The sequence below is a fragment of the Conger conger genome, chromosome 17 (assembly GCF_963514075.1).
Source record: "Conger conger chromosome 17, fConCon1.1, whole genome shotgun sequence".
Taxonomy (NCBI): Eukaryota; Metazoa; Chordata; class Actinopteri; order Anguilliformes; family Congridae; genus Conger; species Conger conger.
In genome coordinates, this window is record NC_083776.1 from 9,011,830 (window position 1) to 9,029,184 (window position 17,355).

Genomic DNA, 17,355 nt, shown 5'->3' on the forward strand with positions numbered 1-17,355 from the left:
CATTTGTTTACTTCTGAAGGTGAGTGTTGGATTCCAAAGAAAAGATAAAATGTGAACTATTTGTCAATTTAATATTCTGAGTTATGTAGTATGAAAAGGACACTTTTAAGTGGCTTCAGTGAGTAAACAAAATAGCAGTATGCCAAACTTTAAAAAAGAAAAATCACAGATTAATCTTATTGTGAATTACAATTGACATCAACAAAAACAGATTAAAATCAGCCAATGTAGTAATCTTTACACTATAAGCCTAATTCATTTTTCGCAATTAGTATGTCAGAATATGTAAGAGGTTAGAATGAGTACATATAAAAACTGCACATAAAAAATGAGGATTTCATCGCTAATTGTGGTTGGTGGCTTTTCTTTGGTCTGCTCAAATGAAAAGAATGTTTGAGCCACTTAGAGTTAATTTTGAAGAAATATTCAAGGAGAGCAACATCAATTATATAATGTTTATAGAGTGAATATGTATTTTTTTTAGAACAGATCCAAATCCATGCCTTTATTAGAAGCAAGCTCATTAAAAAATATAAAATGTCACAAAGATCCAGAGACGCCACCCAACAGTATTTTTGAGCCCTATGCGTCACCGGCGCAGCAAGCCAAGCCACTTATTAAAAAGGCGGAAGCCAAGCGCAATAAAGACGTGAGTCCAACAGCTTGTTATTTTTCTTTCGATGGGAGCAAACGACAGGAAAGATCAATGGCTGTGGCGGTTTCATTGGCCACAGCTATGGCGCAGCCGTGAAGCGCCAGCTTGCAGAAACGACATTAAGGATTTTTGGACTTTTTGAAGGGAGTGCCAAGAATAATTTCCCACATGTTACAGTCCCACAAAACCACAGGGGAGACTGCTGCGTTTAAAATACCTCTCCTCGCCCCTTACATCTGCCCTGTTCTTCCCAAAAGAGAACGGGGATAATAAAAGTGGCAACTACAACTCTCGTTGAAGAGAAAAGTGGAGCGAAAAATCCGCATTTAAAGGCGGAAAATGTGTGCTGTGAAAACGCGCAGCCGTCTGGCGTTTCATTTTGTGTTTAGCGACCGTTCAGAAGGGCTGCCTGCTGCAACGCGCGAATCTGGAGATGTACTTACAGTTTGGTGTTCCGCAGCATGTGGTCGAAGGACAGCTGAACCGTTGCCCATTGTCCCACATGGGGGCTGGCACACGGACTGGAGACGCACCTTTTCATCACCACCATTGCTTAGCGTTATATTTTATGATTTAGAATGTATCTTCTTTGGGCTTGTTGTGGAACCAGTAATCTGTATACAGTCACTGAGCACTTTATTAGGTATTTATTAGACTCATTTTTTAGACTTTGTAGCTGTTGTAGCCTATCCACTTAAGTTTGATGTGTTGTGTATTCAGCGATGCTCTTCGCCATACCACTGTTGTAATACATTCTCCTTTGACCTCTCTTGACCGCGTCTGCGTGATTTTATTAATTTAGTTGCTGCCACGTGATTGGGTGATTAAATATTTTCATTAAAGGATACCTGTAGTGATCGTGCACACATGCTTATAATAATAGGATGCTTAATATCCTATTATTGAACATTAAAGTGTTCCGAGACATTGTTTACACACAGTGCATGGCTTTAAGTGCTTAAAGTTCTTTAAGATTCAAAATGGCGCGGGCACTGTGACGTCACGTCGTTGACAGATCAAACCGGAAACTTCTAAATCACAGCAAAATAAGTAAATATAAGCCAAATTATTCAGAAACTTCAATTGGTTATTTGTATGAACCACTTAATTTATCGCCATTTTGTATGCTCAGGTGGAGAAAGCGACGATTCAGATGACACTATGGGACCCCTCCAGCACAGTCGCAATATTTAATGCCGTGGTTTAAATACAGTAAATCCTCAAATTGTGTCCGGGATTCTATTTGAAGCCGGGCCTCGGATAATTGCGGGGGCCGTGGCCGATTCGGACAAATAAAGGCCGGCTCCCAAATACAAGCCGGGGTACATTACATTACATTACATTACAGGCATTTGGCAGACGCTCTTACCCAGAGCGACGTACAGTTGATTAGACTAAGCAGGAGACAATCCTCCCCTGGAGCAATGCAGGGTTAAGGGCCTTGCTCAAGGGCCCAACGGCTCTGCGGATCTTATTGTGGCTACACTGGGATTAGAGCCATCGACCTTGTGTGTCCCAGTCATTTACCTTAACCACTACGCTACAGGCCGCCGTAATATTGCCGAGCACTAGAATACATTGTTTCGATTTAACTCAATGAAATAAAAGAGCTCTTCTTAATATTTTATATTGTTGGTTGGTTTAATACTGTTGCCAATGAAAAGTCGTTGTCCTACACCATGGGTCTCCAACACGTTGCTCTCAAGCTACCAGTCGCTTGCCGCCCCCTTCTAAGTGGCTTGCCAAAGGCTGAAGCAGTATACATTTAAACACAATTGTTGCCGCGAGGCATTCCAGCCTACGAATTTAATAAAAGTAAATCAGGCAAAATAAAAAATTAACTCAATTTAGGCTCTTGGCTACGCAATAAGGTTTTCAATGAATTAATGAAAGCGGCTGCCTTGGCTCGCAATAAACAGACGGGTGGAAATCCCGACACTCTTTCAACTACATAAAACTTAACAGTAAACCATCAAATACCCCCCAGATTTCAGTGCCCATCAGTCCCAACATTTAGCAATAGAATCAAACAGTCCAAAAGTAAATTAAATCCCAAACTAAAGCGAAAATCTTTTGATAGCCTACCGGTATGCTGCTCCAAACGAAACGCATGTCTCACAATAAAACGCACTTTAGGAAAAAAAGATCCTTAACTTGCTGTTATCTACGCTAATTTGTTATTGTTCATGAAGGCGTGTCTGGCAAGTTGTTCTTTTATGGATTCTGGACTTGCATGTGATTTATTGTGTTTGAGAATATTTGCAATAAACTAAGTCTGTTAAGACTGACACTATGACTTACCAAACGGTGTTTCCTGATTAGCCTACACTAATTGATTTCTGAACGGTTACAGGAAGTGTTGAACAGTGTTGGTCCACTTTACGTGTAGCCTTTTACTTTATTTCTAAGAATAAAATTCTACAACAGAAGCCAAATAAGAAATAAAGTCCTGCCTCGAATACAAGCCTGCCCCAAATAAAGGCCTGTGCTTTGTGCAGCCTAAGTAAATAAAAGACCCCGGACACAATTTGAGGATTTACGGTAAACATATGATCGTTATCTTTTTCTTGTCCCGACTGGCAGCACGTTCATCACGGCTTGTATCAACTGTCTTCTCTTTTTTGTGTACAAAGCTATAAGAGTAATACGAGCTTTCTATCAGTGTAAGAATCTTCTCGTGGCTACATCAGGGCTTAGCCACGAGGCTACAGGCTGCCCGTTCCTTAAGTCAGATACAGATCACATAAAATACAATTGAAAAATACTGGAATGGATTGAGTTCATCTCAGCATATTCTCCTTCCCTAAATACCATTGAGGGCTGTCACCTGCCACTACAGTGTTTACAATGATCATCCCTGTAAACAGGCTACCCTCCAATGTGAAAAAAGAACATTGTACTGGCCATAATTAATATCAAAAGAGTATACCTCAGTTATTCATCAGCATAATATTTTTTTTTTTCCCGTGGGTATAGCCATAGAAGCTGCCTGTGATTGTATCGGCACTGAGGTCTGCCAGGCATAGCTCCAGCACACAAGGTGGCCTTTCGCCACACTGCTTGGCCAGATCTGAATGAATGGCCAGGCATAAATTACTGAAGAGACATTGCAAAATATGCCTTTAGTTTGTTTTAGTTTATGCTTTCATAGCTATGATAAACTTATAGCAAACACATGCTTTGCATTTGATGCAATAATTTGAGAGAGAATAACTTTTTGCTTTTGCTCGATATAACATATCTGCATTCAGGTTTGCCTTTTAGAAGGCAATGCGACATTTGTTGAATACTCAACGCACCATTTTGCTTCAGGCGATTGAAGCAACAAGCAAGATGTTTTTGTTGTGGGTTTCTAACCTGCAGCTCGCCCCCCCCCCCCCCTCCCCCATTGTGTCGGCAGCCTTCCTCACTTGATCAGGAAGTCAGAGGTGTTGACTGTGTTGGGGGTAGACTGGGTCTGTGTACAGTTGGTGATAAAGAATCCTAAAGATGCTTCGGATGTTATGAAGAAAGCATTTGCACACCGTTTTTGCTGAAAGATGGAGAAAAGGGTTACCTCAGGGCCTTACCTTGTTGTAGAACTGCTCAGAGTGAGCTAACTCAAAGGTCGCAAACAAATTCAGCAACTTTTACTTATTTTCCAGGGTAGGGCAACTTGTTTAACAGCGTGTCAAAACATGTGAAACAAAATGCCACAGCTAGCCCACAATGCCTTCTGAATCTAACTCAAAGATCTAAAACAAATTCAGCAACTTTTACTTATTTTCCAGGGTAGGGCAACAGCAAAACTTAGGGAAGCATATTAACATAATGTTTTATTTTAATCTCTTTAAGCTATTCTGAGTTTTAGAGTAGCTTAAAAAATTCAGTGATCTTCCCAACTACCCCTAATGAGGGATGTGACCAAATTCGGAGTGACTGAATAGGTTCCCAATGACACATGGTGTAGAGTTTTGGAATCCCCCCCCACCCTTTGTGTATATCACATCTAATGGCAGATCCAAAAAGTGCAGATAACCTAATTCTCCACCCCCATACTGCGCCCCCCAAAAAACATCTTCCGTAAAACGGATGTTTCTGGTAAAATGTCTTGCACATGTACCGATTTCCTGTAACCTGGCTGCTCATTTCCTTCCTGTCTGCCCCAAGAACACAGGCAGGAACTGCCTGGCATATCCCACTAGTATAACTCATGATTTCAGTTCCAAAGCTTTTTCTTCCTCAAGGTCCCCAAAATGGTCTCCATGTGCAGGGCAATCCCTGGCTCAATAAAATGGCTAAACTGATCAAGCCTTTCTCACACACTAACACAGCCCGTATAGATTTTGCACACAAAACAACACCATTCAAAATGGCAAAATAAAGGGGTTGAATGAAATAAATGTAAAAATAGCTATAGGCCAAATATATAGCATGACCCAGTCTGTTATTACCCGAATGTTGTTACTCTTGGGCTTTTAACAATATTTAACAATATTTTGCTTTCATGATGGGGTTCCCTTGGTGGCTTTGAGCCTGGGTGGGGCTCCCTGGATTAGTAACCCCTGATAGAACCCCTCTATGCATTATTTCACACTCAACCACTTTGGACCAACATAATGTTTTTGCAGTCACACTATTGCTCTATAAAGCCCATATTTTTCTCATTCACAATGGCCCATTCCTCTCTCTCAGTTTCCTTGAACTTGTTGGGATACTGCACTATCTACAGAAGTTTATGCACCTGCATGATTATTTTCTCTTGCCGGGAACAACAAAAATCCCTATAGGATACTGTGTCTCCATCCACAGCAATACATTCTGCTCTCCTTGGAATATGTCATACAATAGTGACATTTCAGATTAAAAAAAACAAAAAACAGTTGGCGATATAATTATAAGAACCACAAATTAATATCATATAACTGACAAAGCTATTTAAAAGACTTATGAATCTGAGTAAAACGTATGAATCCACCACCTGTCCTGTCTTAAATATGTATTTACTTGTTCAGACACTAGATGGCAGTAACTTAATTACAGCAAGCAACTCTTTTGGTGCCTGGATTTAATAAGAAAAAGCCAATATTCAATCAGGTACAGGCTTAACAAGCACAGGCACATTGAACAAGAAATGTTTATTTTTATACTGTATGTTAAATACAGAAATACAGCAATACATACAGATTGTCTTCGTATTTGTTTTTTTGGTTTGCTGTTTTTCAACATTACGGTAAGCATGAAATTACCAACAACTTATGTGAATTTGAATGTATTTTATTTTTCTTTAAAACAAAACATATCTATCACAAGTTTATCACATTTCTAAATTCAGCAGTCAATATAAGCTGACTTGATGATCATGGATCTATAATCATAATATTTATCTATAACATTTATTTGTAAAGAAAATAGACCTCATGTAAACTCATCGAAAGCAAAATGGATCTAAAAACCTTTTTTTATTCCTTTTGGGGGAATCGGTAGCAGTGGGGGGAGGGGCTGTTGGGTTGGATGGTTGCGAGAAGGGGAGTGAGTTGGTGGAATGTCAAGAGATGCTGTTCGTATGGGGTTATCAAAGGAAGCTCAACTTGAGGATGCTCAACCAGTTGCGAATACATGTTGACTCAAGTTACTCCACTCTTGTTGGTGTAGTTCGTACAGAAGGTTGTTTCTCCATCAATATTGGCTAACGTGCATGCACTGGAGTGTTGTTACATTTTGTAAAGAAGGCAATGTAACAGATGAAAAGAAATGTGCGGCTTCTGTAACTGGTGGCGTCTTGAAGGCCGCACACTTAAGGCCTTCACCCAGACACTACACTCACTGTACCGGACACATCGCTCTCTCTGAGCGCAAAGAACGGAACATCGAAGCTCTCAAACAACAGCTGCTCCTCTTCAGTCAGGGTCGTGGGGTCCACGGGTGGCGTCAAATTAGGGGAGGCCACAGTGAAATGGGGGTCAAAGTTACTGACATCCGTGCGGCCCATAATGGTGGGCACCCAGGGTGGCCTGATCCTTCTGGCCAGCAAGTCTTCCCAGGATATGTCCTAGGAGGGATGGGGGGAGAATTTGGGAGTGAGACGTGCGGTGGCTTCTTCAACTGCTTCAAAGGCCAGTAAGCTACAGGGACGGCTGCCTTACTCTGAAGAAGCACTGATTTTTCACAGCCTCCTCGCCCCTCGCCCCAGAGCCGAGGCGAGTCCGTGGCTCCTTAAATGTCAGCTAGAGACAACAGAGTGACATCAGCATCAGTCATTTTAGTGACTCATTTAAAAATGTTAATGAGTTAATGTTAACAGTTAATGGTGAAATGCAAGTTATAAAAAATGTCCATCGGCCTAGGCCTCAGTCCGAACACAGCTTGGGTTGACTTCCCTGTCTAGGTCTGTTGATGCCAGCAGAGGGCATAAAACTACTTGCACCATTGGGACTGCAGGATAAATGTGTCATTCAAAATGGCGGACGATGCCGAGCCATGGGGGTGGATGATGGGAGCTACCTGTTGGATAATCTGGACTGCTTCTTTGGAGAGGAACTTTGGGAAGACGACACGTGCAGTGATTATCATGTAGCGTGTTCTCCTGTCATCGTCGGTACCGAATGGCGTCTGTCAGCACAGGGAACAAAGAGTGCACGTTAAAATGTACCTTACTGACATCATCACACCGCTTCGTACAGGGAAACGTCTTATCGTTTGCATTTCAGCTGACAGCTAGCAGATTTCTAGGCTTTTGGAGCTGAATTAGGTAGAGTTATAAAAGCTGTGATTGTATTAAGCACATACCTTCCCAACCAGCATCTCGTATATGCACACACCCAGAGCCCACCAGTCCACTGCCCGTGTGTATATCTTATCTGTGAACATCTCTGGGGCGAGGTATTCCACGGTACCAGTCATGGAGTCGGCATAGTTTCTGAATCCCATATCTGACGGGAAAGAGTGAGAACTGATGAATAAACAGGTCTGTTGACTGTGGTCACAATAACCGGAGAAATGCAAGCAGCCGGCAAGGGCTAGTCTACAGTTCTAATTCTTCTGGACCAGTCATTTCACCCACTTTCTTTGCAATGTCCAAAGTCGGCAATTTTCAGGTACCCCTCAGCATCCAACAGCATGTTAGAAAGTTTGATATCTCTGCCAACAACAAATGTAATAATTACTTAGAATTATTTATTTAATGACAATTGAAAAAAAGAAACAATAACATACATTGGATATGATTTTGGGGTACAATGAAGTGAATTACACTATACACACTCTGAAGTATTATGCTGCAAAGGTATGATCACAAAGGTAAATTTTTTATCTTACTCCTTGATGGGCTGGAAATATCAAACATGTAATTCTAGTTAGATTGGCTCAGCATTACACTGCAGCATTTATTACGTGATTAAGATGACAGAGCAGCTCTGCACAGCCGGTGTACTGGGACACATGTACCATTCTTACCTGTGTGCTATGTTCTGCGAGTGCAGAAACTCTATTCCAAGGACAGCACAAGCTGAATAAAATCTGTGGAAGAATAAGGAGAAGGAAGGCTTTGAAAATCTGCCGTCTTGCACTTGCACTGAGAGAGGTCGGGCAGCTCTGATGGACACAGAGCTGCACAGAAACAGCTTGGTGCTTTCAGTAAGCCAGTTTTGGTGTGGCATCACTGCTTACAGGGTGCGAGGTTCAGACATTGACCCATTCTCTGAATGGGTCAACAGGTCGCCTCCAGCTGCATACTCCAGTAAAAAGCAGGTGTGCAGCTCGGTCTGGAAACAGGCGAACATGTGGTTGAGGAAGGGATGGCGGGCCCTGGTCACAAGCTCCAAGATCCTCTGCTCACACAACAGTCTGAGGGAGAAGGGCCACACAATCCATGAAGTATCTCAGAGCATGATGCCTTCTAGCACATTTTAAACTAAATCATACAAGGTAAGCCTGACAAAGATCAGTTACTATTCTGAATTATGTTAGTATTTAGGAATAATTACAGGCCCCAGTTAAGACTCCACGCCTATAAAAGTTGCCTCCTACAAAGCGCAGAACTCTGCGTCTTACCGGTTCACATTGTCGTTTGTCACAAGCTCTCTCTTCTTTATAGCCTTGATGGCAAATAATTTCTGAGTCTTCTTGTATTCTGCAAGGAGCACCTGTTCAACCAGGTTACAAAAGCAAATTTTTTCTTGTTGTTTTTAAGGACATACTCAAGCCAAAGTTTGAAATCAGTAATGCTAAAATTTCTTACTGTGTTTCCATGATGCTGTGTTTTGCCGGCCCTACTGTGGTTTTATTTACCTTCCCAAAACTCCCACACCCTAGAACAGCGATGCAGATGAAATCCTCAAGAGTCATTCGAACCAGAAGTGGCTTCTCTTCCTTACCCTCCTGAATAAAGGCATAAGATAGGGACTCTCCAAAAAGCACACATATACAGTATTATGAGAACTGAGATGTGAGTTACTGCATCAATATTTTAGTCACATTGCAATCTTATCTGCTTTTCATGGTGATAGATTCTGCCATCATTAGTATGCATTACATCTGTACCTGATCATCAATGACATCCAAGTCTCCAACAGCAGCCATTTCAGGATCTTGGATTCCATGATCTTTGATTTCAGGATCTGGGATTTCATTGATCAAGAAACTATTATTATTATTATAATTATTATAATAATTATTATTAATAATAATCATCATCATCATAATAATAATAATAAGAAGAAGAATAGCAATGATAATATGATGAGAATGATGATGATGATGATTATTAGTATGATCAAATATATAAAAGCATGCAGACATGGTCAAGAGGTTCAGCTGTTTTTCAGACCAAATGTTAGAAGGGCGAAGAAATGTGACAACAACAGTGGTATGCAGAAGAGCATCTCTGAACACTCAATGCGTCAAGTCTGCTTCAGTTTTGTAACATTTGGAGCACACTTGATGACATCATCAAAACTGTACGTGTGCGTGTACTTCATGGGTTGCTGGCAGCCTGGCACCGAGACTTATTAACAAAGTCCTTCCAGCTACCAAGTGAAATAGGCAATTAGAATTTACAAAATTACAGAAAATGTAAAATAAATGTTCGCTCTATGGCAACTATTGATGCCAGCAGCCAGATAAGTACTTACACAAGTAAACTCTTATTTCCTGTTCGACGAAGGTATTCTGACACCAATGGTAATGTCATGAAGTATCATGAAGTTTACGTGTTAAACCAATTACATGATTCTGCTAGAAAACGGCTTACTTTTAAATTACATTTTTAAACATAGCCTATATCCATACATATCACATTATCTTTCATACTATTATCTCGGTGAAATCACCTTCAGTGTCGTCCTTATGTCTTTTAAAATAAAAAATTGCCCCACCAACAGCAAGAGCGGATACTGTTGCCCATACTATTGGGAGGTTAAATCGAGACTGAAACAAATCTCTCATGTGTCTCAAATCGCTCATTCGTATAGAATAATCACTCAAACGCTGAACTTTTCATTTAAATAGCATCTAATCTTAATTGTCACCACTGTGATGTAATAGAGCGCTCTGGAATTGTATTTCTCCGTAAATGTAATGCAATGATTCTCCCAACAAAATTCCTCGTGCGACGATTTTACGCTTAATGTGCATTATGTCATGGATTTGTACGGAGCCTACTGCAGTATACAATAAAGTGAAAACTACTTGGCTGCGCAAGAATAAGACGACTGCTCAATATATGATGATGGGTGACTTTTGCACAAAGGCCGAATGTGGGGGCCGCTAGTCACTGGCAAATATCCTGTTATTCATAAAATGACTGCAGGCTACAGTGGCCATTTAATAGATCATTCCTATGCTCTTAAGTGGAATATCGGTGGGGGTTAAAATTGACTAAGACCATCAGTTAAACGCACATGTTTGTATTCGCTAATCGTCGACTAACAGCGCTGGACTGAAGGGCACATATCCTGTCATTCCCACGATCTAAAGTCAACAAGATCGCCTGTCGATTGCGGAAAGGGTGTCTGGTTCTTTTCTGCAAATGACCACGAATTAGTTGCAACATGCTGGAGGACTTTTTTTCTCGAACATTTCCTGTTTATAGAAGTGCAGCGCTGGCACCCGCTGTATCAACTGCCGAGACTCGCTACGCTTTCACAACACGGTTTTGTCCGCTGTGCCTCACAGCACTGCGGAAATAATGCAGGCAGCCACACGACCAACTCTTAGCGTGGGCGTTTCAAAGCTGTAGCTAGCATTTGTGGCTTTGCCGTTTATCCAATTTTTCTTTCGAAAGCGAACACGCGGGGTAATGGCAATAATACTTGCGGTGCACGAGTTGAAGAAGAAAAAAAAAAGAAAAAAAAAAGCAAACTGGAAGGTTGGGGGCTGTTTATCAATGTTGTAGATCTACACGCTTCTAAAGGTAACTGAACCGTATAGACCTACAGCTCAAGTTCTTCTGTCCATCATGCATCTGTGGGTTTATGCACAACATATGCAATTATTTCGAAAATAAACTCAGCCAGGCCAACCATTTTGACCCATGGTGTGCATCAAAGGGTTACACGCTCTCTTTTGACGTTGCATTTTTATACCAAAACTAGTTGAAAGTCGTTCCCTTCGAAGTTACGTGCTTGGTTTACCATTTACTTTGAATTTGATGGTTTCACCTAATTTGGCACCGCTGCAGGGTCCAAATGAATCACAAATGATCTCTAGCATGCATGTGGATATAACCCAGCTCCAAGTTGAGAATCTCAGCGAAATTGCAAACTAAAAGTAGCAATTTTGGTACAATTACATTTGCAATGGTCAACATTCAGTATTAATTCAAAGGTAATTTGACGTGACTGCTTTATTAGGTATTTTTATTATTAATAATAATAATAATAATAATAATAATAATAATAATAACTTTTTTAAATTATTATTATTATTATTATTATTATTATTATTATTATTATTATTATTATTATTGGTCTTCTGCTGTTGTAGCCCATCCACTTCAAGGTTTGACATGTTTTGTGTTCAGAGATGCTCTTCTGCATACCACCGTTGTAAGGCATGGTTATTTGAATTTCTGCTTGGCCATTCTTCTCCTCCCGGTGCAGCTTTTAAGTTTCTGCTCAGTGTGCAGAGTGAAGTTGCAGGTTAAATGGGTCAATACCATTGTAAATTGTCTTTGAGCAATGTAGGCTACTTAAACTGAAATGCCTCACCATCACCATTGGTGGCATCCACACCCAGTCTGCAGAAGTCAAAGAAAGGTAGATAAAATGCAATAAAAGAAAAGGAAAGGGTCATACATTAGGCTACAGGTAATATATACAGGTACAATAAATATCACAAAATGCATGTTCTAGGCTGTTCCTAATACGGTAAAAATATATATATATATCAGTTTCTCCTCTTCAAACACCACATTAGAGCAGCGGAAACTTCCTCGCCTCGAACATCGTGGCAAAGAAACTGAAGACGCAATGTTTCTTTGAAGAGGACGTCTGGGGAAGTCAAAGTTTGGATACCAGAACGTGAGCGGGGAGGTAAACATTGAGCAGTGAAACTATCTTGCAGCAGCATCACACCGCGGAATGATACGCAGTGCAACAGGCCTTTGTGCCGATGCCTCAGTGTGCACAGCTTGCGGTGAGTCCCTGTGGTTTCAGATGTAAGTGGAAGGCAGAGCTGAACTCTGGGAAATCATACCGTCCTTTAGCCTGTTTGGAACATCCGTTATTGATACAGAGTAAGACGTCTGTGTCTTTAAAGGGTAAAATATTAGTTGAAAATGTATTCATAATAAAGTGTTCTTGAACTTTCTTCAGTGTAAAAAAAAGTTTTCAGACAATGTTACAATAAATGCACATTACATACATTAGACAGTATATTCAGAAAATTACAATGGGTCAAAAACAATGCAAGCGCCATCATTATACCATCATATAGAACTTTGTTAGGAAGGGTTTTGGAATCTCACTTTCTGTTACGTACTGCTAAAACTGCAAACCAGCCAAAACCCTCCAATAGTGGGTTTCCCCACAATTCTCTGCAGGGAGTTCCCTAATTGTCCCAGGCATTTCCAGGGAAGTCCAGAGAGGGTATCCCTGGTGCAGACTCCACCCCTCATGACGGAATTAAGACAATGCTTCCTCTTTTCCCAAGAATGACTAATGATGGAATGATTGGCTTAAGCTGAGGGGACAGTTTTATATTGACTTCCTGATTATGCAAAACTATACATTTGAAAACTAAAAGGAACTGCTTTAAACACTGGAAAGTATTGGGATGTACAGAAGATACGTCTATGTGCACTGGTGAGTACGGCTTGATGATGAAAACTAGTACATTAGATGTCTTGTGACAGATACATTCACCGAGAACTTTATTAGGTATTTATCAGACTTATTTTTCTACTGCTGTAGCCTATCCACTTAGAGTTATGATGCGTTGTGTGTTCATAGATGCTCTTCTGCAAACCACTGTTGTAAAGTGGTTACTGTCACCTTCCTTTCAGCTTTGACCAGTCTGGCCATTCTCCTCTGACATCTCTCATTAATTAACAAGGAGTTTCTGTCTGCAGAACTGCTGCTCACTGGATTTATTTTTATTTTTTTTGCAGCATTCTTAGCAAACTCTAGAGCAGTGTTTCCCTACTCCAGTCCTCGGGACCCACATGCCAGAATGTTTTTGTTGTAACCAGTAACTCACACACCTGATTTAATGATTGAACCAATCAAACCACAAAAATGTCCTTGATTAGTTAAATCAGGTGTGTGAGCTACTGGTTACAACAAAAACCTTCTGGCAAGTGGGTCCCGAGGACTGGAGTTGGGAAACACTGCTCTAGAGACTAGTGTGTGTGAAAATCCCAGGAGATTAGCAGTTTCTGAGATACTCAAACCACCCTGTCTGCTACCAACAATCATTCCATGGTCAAAGTCACTTAGATTACATTTTTTCACCATTCTGATGGTTGATCGCATGAATAAGTAGGTATATATAGGTATATATACAAAATAATAAAGTGCTCAGTGAGTGTATATTTAACTTACAACAGTAGCTGTTCATTAATTATTTATACTGTATAGTGTATTTTTTTGGACATTCATATTTTACTGTTTTGGTAGAAAATGTTATCTCTAGTTTGCTGCACTTCCCCTCCAAATGTATTGGAATAACAAGGTCAATACCTTTGTTTTTGCTATACACTGAAGAAAATTCATAGTATTTTTATCTAGATTTGTTAAACAACCTAGAACTTATCACCTTTTGTATCAGACCACCCACTTTTTAGGTGAGCAAAAGTATTGGAACATGTGACTTAGAGGTGTTTCTTGTTGCCCAGATGTGTCCTGTTAGACTGATTGGTTAAATAATAAATAGTTCTGAATGTCTAGCCTTGGCTTTTGTCTGTGAATACTGCATTTGTGTTAGAAAAGATAAACCAGCACAAAGATCAGAGAGCTGTCTTTGAGTGAAAGGCAAGCCATTTCGATGCTTAGAAAAGAGGGGGAATCCATTGCACAAGCAGTGGGGATAACTTGTACAACAATTTGGAATGTCCTGAAAAAGAAAGAAACCACTGGCGTACTGAGCAACAGACATCAATCAGGTCGACCAAGGAGCACAACAGCAGTTGACGACAGAAACATTGTGAGAGCTGTGAAGAAAAAAGCCCAAAACATCAGTCAGTGGCATCACCAACATCTCCAAAGGGCAGGGGCGAAGTTATCTCAATCAACTGTCTGAAGTAGACTTATAGCGAAGCAATATAGAGGCTATACCACAAGATTCAAACCACTCATCAGTAATCAGAATCGGAAGGCGAGATTGCAATTTGCAAAGAAGTACAGAGAGGAGCCACAAAAGTTCTGGAACAAAGTTTTATGGACTGATGAGGCCGAGATTAACCTCTACCAAAGTGATGGAAAGGCTAAAATGTGGAGAAAGACGGGATTTTCTCATGATCCAAAACATACAAGCTCATCAGTGAAGCACAGTGGAGGACGTGTCATGGCTTGGGCTTGCCTGGCTGCTTCAGGAGTGGGCTCACTAATCTTTATGGATGATATAATTCATGATGGTAGCAGTTGGATTAATTCTGAAGTCTTCAAAAACATTCTGTCTGCCGACTGGCATGAGAAATGCACCAAACAAATTGGGAGGAACTGCGTAAGATTTTAGACTGGCCAAATCAATCACCAGACCTTAATCAAATTGAGCATGCATTTCACCTCCTGAAGAGGAGATTGAAGCCCCCCCCAAAAAAAAACAAACAAAAAAAACAATAACTGAAAGAGTAAAAGCCTGGAAAAGCATCACAAAAGAATGCAACAGTTCGATGATGTCATTGGGTCACAGGCTTGATGCAGTTATTGCAGATATGCTACCATATATTAAGTGTTATTTACTTACATTTACCTAAATACGCTCTGTTCCAATGCTCACCTAAAAATCGGGTGGTCTAATACCAAAGGTGCTGTGTTCTAAGTAGTTTAACACAGCTAGGTGTAAATACCGAGAAATAATAGCTGAAATTCTGAACTCTTGTCTTGTGTTCATATTTTTATCTCAACCCCAAATGTATTCAGTGTATTGCAAAAAACAAAGAAATTGGCCGTGCTGTTCCAATACTTTTGGAGGGGACTGTATGTTTTAGTGATGCTTTTTAACAGTTGGCAATACTGGCTTTGGGACAGGAGCTGCCACACTGAATGGTGACAAAATGAGGATTGACCGCCAGGGGGTACACAAAGGAACAGTATGTGTGGTCCTTGACTGCTGCTATATTATCAGACAGCATGAAAAACAGTTCATCTTTAACAATGAAAGTGAAAACCCCATCAAAGAGAAATAAATAAAATGAATGATCCCATCACTCCACTCACGGCCACATTAGTCAGTTCCGATTCCATTTAACGAGTATGTAAGTTTTCAACCAGTAATGTTTCACCTGTAGGTCATGCTTTGTGAAACCATCTAAGAGAGAATGTTGGAACAGGGCCTGATTGACACAGGAAGACTGCTGGGTGGATGGCAGTGAATTGGATGGCTGGAGAATTGTATCTTTACTGCTCAGTCACATTGCAGGGGTAGGCGTTGCCGGAGGGGCACATCAGAGGCAGTGAAGATTTTTTTATTGAATGTAAAGAGGGCAAACCAAATCAGCACATGGAAAACGGATGGCAGTTAGTCCTTACCCAGTTTCTGCCTTTTGCAGACAGATGCAGATATAAAACTGTTAATGTTAATGGCCCCTTCTGAATAATCAGAAGCAGCATCCCACCGCCCTTTCTCTTTCTGAAGTGACTGCTGCGCGACTCAATGAGGCTTCTGCCACCGTTCCCCTGTCCTGCTTAAGGAAAGAAAGGGGGAGGAAAGGACAAATTGAGCAACCTGGCCAACCGGAAGACTGCAGTCACAGAAGAAGGTGGAGCAGGAGCAGTAGTGAGGGCGGTGGGTACTCAGGGGATTTATATGTGTCAGCCGTGTCTGCTTACTCGTTAAGTAAGGCTTCAGCGGGTTCGTCTTCTGCTGCCCACGTCGCGCATCCTTCAGCTGTGGTAGATAAGCAGACAGACAGATAAGCAGAAAGGGTGTGAAAATAACCCTCGGCGCAGGACGTCAGGAGCGCAGGATAAGCAGACAGGTGTACACTTGCGAACAGAAGCGAGTACGCCATAAACAATCTGAGAACAGACCGTGAAGGCAGAAGAGAGTTGGGAAGTACTGCAGAAAACCACACACAAGCACAAAAAGCCATTCAGGGTTCAGTGAGGGCAAGTTTGGGGTTTGTCATCACTGAGAGAAAGTGGAAGGCATTCGATGAATATACATTAATTCATATCTACAGATGACCTTCTAGCAAGCTGTACTATAGTAGTTTTGAGTTATGAATTATGGGTGATGATTCAGTTGCATGATTAATATCAGGCTTAGTCACTTCCAATAACAGTAAGGGACAAAGATCAGTGCTATAGTTTTTTCATAAAAAAGGAATATATTATAAGAATATGCATTTAAACAGACACATATCTTGCAAATTGACTGTCCACTGTGATTGGCCGGTCGCCTATTTCACTAGGCCTAATGAAGAAAGTTAATAGTGTGAATTGACAAGCATTCTGACACGTGCGTTGACATGCATTGGTGCATTGTGTGACTGTAGCCACAGCTCTCCTGTACATTGTAAACTGAGAGGCAAGTCATAGCTGCCTTCAGTGTGAATAACCCATTAGTGTGAACATAGCAAGGTGAATCTCTTATTTTTTTTTCTTATTTTATTTTATATGTCCATGTATGCGTTCTGTGCATTTGATAGCCCTTGCTGATTGGCCCACTCATGAGTATGCATTTAACATGCAGCCCCAAATTGTCCGTTTTTTTTCCTATTTTACATACAAGTAAATAGCAAAACAAATATGGCTAGATAATTATTCTCTCTCGTTATATGTTATAATTGTTGTTGGTGGTGGTTGAGGCAAGTTTCCCCCGCTCATCACTATAAAGCCCTTTGAGTATAAGAAAAGCACTATATAAATGCAAGGAATTATTATTTACCATTAAGGCAATTAGTCTTAGTTTAATCACTTGTTTCATTACTTGTTTCATTGTTGACATTACATTATTGGCATTTGGCAGACACTCTTATCCAGAGCGACTTACAGTTGATTAGACTAAGCAGGAGACAATCTTCCCCTGGAGCAATGCAGGGTTAAGGGCCTTGCTCAAGG

At 40.7% G+C, this 17,355-nt stretch overlaps 2 protein-coding genes across 2 annotated transcripts in view; both read right to left on the reverse strand.

Annotated features, from left to right (window-relative positions):
- The window catches only part of epha3 (eph receptor A3), a 218,160-nt gene extending 216,761 nt beyond the window's left edge, over positions 1 to 1,399 (reverse strand). Inside the window, exon 1 of the mRNA XM_061225675.1 lies at positions 1,099 to 1,399. Coding sequence (XP_061081659.1) covers positions 1,099 to 1,159 — 61 coding nt within the window. The 5' untranslated portion in view covers positions 1,160 to 1,399. The remainder of the gene's footprint in view (positions 1 to 1,098) is intronic.
- A 5,041-nt stretch (positions 1,400 to 6,440) lies between these two features.
- On the reverse strand, positions 6,441 to 9,214 carry LOC133116878 (serine/threonine-protein kinase N2-like). Its single transcript, XM_061226880.1, has 10 exons — positions 9,176 to 9,214; positions 8,924 to 9,013; positions 8,687 to 8,778; positions 8,303 to 8,479; positions 8,090 to 8,152; positions 7,698 to 7,774; positions 7,424 to 7,566; positions 7,139 to 7,246; positions 6,781 to 6,861; positions 6,441 to 6,686 (listed from the first exon to the last, which is right to left on the reverse strand). The coding sequence occupies exons 1-10, from the start codon at positions 9,212 to 9,214 to the stop codon at positions 6,441 to 6,443; spliced, it is 1,116 nt and encodes a 371-aa protein (XP_061082864.1).
- Between the last annotated feature and the right edge of the window lie 8,141 nt (positions 9,215 to 17,355).

Bases quoted from the DNA above. Each gene is read 5' to 3' on its own strand.
- LOC133116878 (XM_061226880.1), bottom strand. From the start codon at position 9,214: ATGGCTGCTGTTGGAGACTTGGATGTCATTGATGATCAG. The intron at 8,779-8,923 runs GTAAATAAAACC...CTGGTTGAACAG, and splicing joins GGTGTGGGAGTTTTGGGAAG to GTGCTCCTTGCAGAATACAA. The intron at 7,775-8,089 runs GTAAGAATGGTA...TGTTGTTGGCAG, and splicing joins TCGCAGAACATAGCACACAG to AGATATCAAACTTTCTAACA.